The sequence below is a fragment of the Nanorana parkeri genome, unplaced genomic scaffold (assembly GCF_000935625.1).
Source record: "Nanorana parkeri isolate BGI_ZX_2015 unplaced genomic scaffold, ASM93562v1 scaffold1223, whole genome shotgun sequence".
Lineage (NCBI taxonomy): Eukaryota > Metazoa > Chordata > Amphibia > Anura > Dicroglossidae > Nanorana > Nanorana parkeri.
This window is the reverse complement of record NW_017307491.1, coordinates 516,842-522,570: the sequence shown is the minus strand read 5'-3', so window position 1 is coordinate 522,570 and position 5,729 is coordinate 516,842. Positions and strand designations below refer to the sequence as shown.

General features: G+C 41.8%; 1 protein-coding gene across 1 annotated transcript in view; it reads left to right on the top strand.

Annotated features, from left to right (window-relative positions):
- Positions 1–563: 563 nt before the first annotated feature.
- LOC108797081 (polycystic kidney disease protein 1-like 1) overlaps positions 564–5,729 on the top strand; it is a 45,305-nt gene continuing 40,139 nt past the window's right edge. Inside the window, exon 1 of the mRNA XM_018568647.1 lies at positions 564–654. Coding sequence (XP_018424149.1) covers positions 564–654 — 91 coding nt within the window. The remainder of the gene's footprint in view (positions 655–5,729) is intronic.

Sequence of the window (5,729 nt, the reverse complement as noted above, 5' to 3'; positions counted from 1 at the left end):
AAATCCGCAGAAAAAAGGGTCATGTAGGAGTGACAAGCTACAGCGACGAGCTACAAGCAATATTGAGTGGCGAGATGTGAATAGCTCCATTTGAAATGGATTGGAGAAGCTACATAGAGCGATATCGCTGCAAAAATCGTGCGATAAATCGCTCAGTGTGAATGGGGCTTTAAGGTCCCTTTTTTAATTCCAAGTTATCTGAGGGAGAGCATGAGACAGAAGAAGGGCATAAAGTTGTAAAAAGGGTGAGAGGGCTTGTTTTTCTTGTTTTTGCAAATATTGTAGCCATCCCGGAGGGCAGGAGGTAGATCAAAGGTAAAAATAGAAAATATGTTCAGTTGATTGTCATGGAAAGCATCTTTAGCTGGGGATAGGGTACCTCGACACCAGATAAGGTAATTGCGTAGGGGTCAGAACAGGGAGGAATATTGGGTTTTGCAAAACAGGTCAGAAGACCAAAATGAAATGAGAGATTACATTGTTCTCATATTTTCAACAAGGAATCTACACAGTATGGAAGAGAACAAAGCTGTGGCCTGGAACTAAGGTGTATCCATAGAGTGATGTCGGAAGGAGGCCTAATAGGGATTCTTCTGGGATACCCAGAGCTTATCCTCTTTATGGAATATCCAATTGAGGATGTGTACCAGGATGGTATGTTTATAACGTTTTTGTCTTACCAGGACATTATAACGGATGTGAGCTAGAGTACCAGTTTGAAGAAAAGCTGTCTTCGGTTTCGCAAAGAAAAAAGGGGGTAAGGACATTGGGATTGCTTTAACCCTTTCGCTGCCAAGGACGTACGTCGTACGGAGCTACAAAAGTGCTTCCAGCTGGCCAGCTCAGTACGCCGTACGGACCTGGCATTCACAGTTCTACTATAAGCTGATGGTCGCTTTAGCGACCATCAGCTTATAGTAGAACTGTTCAGCAGACTGTCCCCTTTAAATTTATAGCTGTCATCAGCGGCTCACAAGCCGCTGATGACCGCTATTTTAAAAAATACCGGGCGCCCCCCCCCTGCTGGCACTGCTTGATTTGAAAAATGTTCCGGAGGGCTTGGCAGCGAAAGGGTTAAGGGAAAACACTTATAGTTAACAAATGCCTATATATACAAACCCTTAGTGTAATGTTTTTACTAGCTAACAATAGTGAAAATTATAGCAAGCTTGTCATTTGTGGAAATCATGATAAACATGCAGCTTAGCTGGTAAAAAAAAACATATTAAAAGTAGGAGAACCAAGCATTCATGGAATTCATTTAGACAGGATGTTTGAAGTGGCAGATTGTCCACGTATGCATATATATTGCAGACATGATGTAGGATTTTACGCCTACACCACTTGTTAGTAGACATGTAAATTTAATTTAGTTCCCAATGGATTTTGGTACGAATTTCGTAAAATTTGGACATTCAAATGCATCCAAATTTCTTAATTTGAACGAATCCAAATGCAAACAAATCTGAATGTTCCTGTTAACGAAAATTCAGATCCATTCAAATTTCGTTCAAAACAAAACTAAATTGGACATGTGACTGTTCTCTAGTCAGTCAGATGTTTTTTTGGGACTGTTGGGGGTTGCATTACAGGAACGGTCATGTGACTTTGTTCCAAAATGAAAATTCAGACAGATCCGAATTCCAAATAATTAAGAGTCAAATTTCAGATCCGAAAAACAAAGAAAATAAAAATCTGAAATTGATCCAAAATCAAAAAAATTTTTGTGGGGTTACATGTCTACTTGTTAGCTCAGTATGTGACAATGTGGATGACATGACAGAAAAGGTGAAGGGAATGCATGGACAAGGTGTCCTGTATTCAGTGTGGTCCAGTAGGCAGCCAGTGAACATAGCAACCTAATACACTGACTAAAATAGCAAATTTTACTGGGCTAGATGTTTAGTTTTATACAATTCAGTGATTTCTATCTCTCTTTCATCTAAAGATATATTTACACTTCGTTTAAAAATTTGTTCGTGGGGATTTATTTTGGATTTGCATGGTTCGCTAAAGGAAGAGCTTGGTGAGTGGGTTCTTACTTTTAGCAAGGGCCTCCTAAACAACAGGGCCAAAGTAGTTAATCAGTTCAGTTCACATGTAAGCTGTTGGAAGGTAGTGTTTTAAGACGTTGCAAAAAAATGTTCTGAAACATTTGGCAAATAGCGATCTGCCCTTTCTTGCCAAGAGAGTGATTTGACACAAATGCTACCTTAACACCACTGATGATGGATGCCTCTTGTGGATCCAGTGTCCATGTAAATCCAGTCTTAAAGTGTATGCAAAGGTAACTTTTTCTTTTTGGATAGAGTAGGAAAAGGTAAGATCCTCTACCAATATTTTATTGCACTGTTCCCATTGGGGAGATTCACCCCTTTATTTGTCCTGGTGTCTATTGTCACCGACAGAAGTAAAAGGAACTCCTAAATAGTCCTGAGAGTAACAAGTGAGGAGAAATCTGGAGACAAATGTTCTAGTAATAACCGTCTAAGCGGCTACGAACATACAGGGCCGTATGGGTATAGGCATTTGGGAGTGTGCATGTGGTCGTGTGCCCATGGAGCTGTTCGGATTTACATATAGCCACACATAATTGTGCACAGCCTGTCAATGATTTGAGCAGGCTGGTGTACGCTGCACCTGTGACTCTTTAGACACAAAACATGGCCTTAATATAGGCATATTGTGCATAAGGTGTAAGATGTTAACTCCTCTTACTTTGTTTTATCTCCAAGACAGGAAGTGAAGGAAAATCTCCCCAGGGTTTTTACCCTTCCTCTATATATCCAAAACTAAAGAAAACAAAAATTGGGGCTAGAAATACACTTTAATACTGGTGACTTGAACTGCTGATTTGTGATGTAGAACATTGATTTCAGAAGTTGTATACAGTTTGTAATATTTCCATATTATTTACCATATTTATATCGCAATGGCATGTTCTGCAGCGCTATACAGTGTACAAAAATCATTCACATCAGCCTGTGTCTCTCAACTGAGTCACATTCATCAATTCCTATATACATATTTTCTGTATATAATGCTTATGCAGTTTGGTCTGTTTCTTCTAACAGTACCTCAGATCTATAGGAACCAAGCATCTATAAACATTCAGTGTAACTTGTACCCTTGCTCTTTAACAATGGAAGTGTGAACTTGCATAATGAAGGTGTGAAGTGAAACCAAGAGGTTACTAATCTTCTCACATGCTCAGTGTCCTCGTCCTTTTAGAAATGCTATACACAATGATTCCTTTATAACAAAGCATTTTAATTTCCAGTGTTCAACAACACGTGTGTTCTGTAATCATACTTTCCTCCCTATTACACTATCATGAAATAGTTGTTGCTAAGAAATAATAGTAAGCATAACATATACTCAGGGCCGTCTTTAATACTGATTGGACCCTGGGCAAACAATTTCTTGCTCCCCCCCCCGGCCCTAACAGCAGCATACGGAAGAGGTGGGGGCAACACTATGTGATGCCGAACGCATAGTAAACAGAATGGTGCTGCAAGAGTTGCTGCCTTTTCTTCAAGCGAATCCCGAACAGTCTTAGCACCACACTGCAACTTTTTTTTAGAATAAACAAGAGAGAACGAGGAGAGACAGCCAGGGGAGAGAGCGGGGAGAGACAGCAAGGGGAGAGAGAAGAGAATGAGGCGAGACAGCCAGGAGAGAGAGCTAGAGGAGAGAGCAAAGAGAGACAGGAGAGAGAGAGAGCGAGGAGAGACAGACAGGAGAGAAAGAGGAGAGACCGAGAGGAGAGGGAGGCAGGAGCGACAGCCAGGGGATAGAGTGAGAGACAGCCAGGAGAAAGAGCAATGAGAGACAGCCAGGAGGGAGACAGGATATTCAATATCCTGGTGGGAAGCCGTGCGGAGTCTCAGGAGGACTATACGGGATCTCAGGAGGGCTGTGTACGGGGTCTCAGACGGGCTGTGTAGGTATCGGTATAGGTGCAAAAGCATCCCTAGTGAATTATAAACGTGCAATGCATTTTATAACTACACATGCAATCTAATAATAATCTACATGTGAATAAATACAATATATAGCCGTACGATTCTCGGCTGGTTTTCCAACATGCTCGATATACAAAAGTCGTTCGACCGTACATTAGAAACGGTCGCACGCCCTCCATACACTGCACGATTCTCGTTTCCCGCAATTCTCGTACGAGAATCGTGCAGTGTATGGGCACCTTTAGAAATGTCTGCACCAGCCAAAGGTGCAAACCATACTAATCAACCACTGGACCACCAAGGAATGTGTCAAATGAAATAGAGGCAGCATGTGCCAGAAGGAAGAAAGTAAAGGTGGCCATACACCTGCCGATTATTGTACGATAATCGCGTGAAACCCTGCGATCGTACGATAATCGGCAGGTGTATGGAAGGCGTGCAACCGTTTCTACTGTACGGTTGCACGTCTTTTGTCTTACGAGCATGTTGGAAAATCAGCTGAGAATCGTAAGATTTTCGGCGGGTTTGTGGCGTGCTCGTAAGACAAATGCCGAACGGGCCGGTGTGCGCAAGCGCACATTGCCCGCTCAGCATTGCAGTCATCGGAAACCCTCCCCTCAGCGGGGCGGGCTTGCGATGATCGCAAGTACGATCTGCCTGTCCAAGATGGGCAGATCGTATGAGCTTTTAATTAGCTTACAACCATCGCAAGACAAAAGTCTTGCGATGGTTGTAAAGTGTATGGCCAGCTTTAAGGTGCAGGCTGTACTAATCCCACACTGGACCACAAAAAATGGTGAGGGGGCTCTTTCTTTTATTTTATGTGTGTGCGGGGGAGGGGCGTATTAGTGTGTGTGTGTGTGTGTGTGTATTTTTGTGTGTGGGGGTGTGCATATTTCTGTGTGTGTATTTCTCTTTGTGTGTATTTCTCTGTGTGCGCATTTCTCTTTGCGTATTTCTGTGTGTCTGTGTATTCTGTCTGTGTGCGTATTCCTGTGTGTGCATATGTCTGTGTGTGTGCGTATGTCTGTGTGTGTGTGTGTATTTCTGTGTGTGAGTGAATGTGCAGATCTGTTGGACCTCTATATTTACAATTAAAACCTGTGGGGGGGAACACACACTGACACTGCACACATATACACATGCATACATACTGATGTTAAACACACAAAAACATTAAAACACATACCAACATCATTTACAGAAATCCTGACAAAACACACACAAACCAACACTAAAAAAATATACTGACATTGCATACAAAGAAACCATCACAAACAGATATACTGACATAAATACTTGCAGACATTAACACTGGTACCGTATATAGTTACATTTTGTTTGGAATTATGACATTTTACGCACTAGTGAGCGTTGTGCATGAGCTCTGTGATGCATTGCTACAATACATAACAGTGCTTGCATTTTTCTAAATTTCTATTTAACTTTACACCCTATTAGCTCTATGCACAGCAGTGTGTTTCAATGTGATATAGTGCTATGCAAAAACGCAACATGCACTACTTTTTTCAAACCAGGACATAGGACGCAGATAATAGGATATAAAGCCTTATCTTTGCATTGGGATTTTGCTGCCCAACACAGGCCAACGGGTCTGGTGTGAACAAACCCAAAAAGGTTTAGATAGAAACCTTTCTGGCATATATCCCATTTATAAGCCTGATGGAAACTACATGGTCTTTTTACAGATGAAGACCTTAGTAATTTTGTTGGGTACCTTAGGACGACGATAACGCGGGGGGG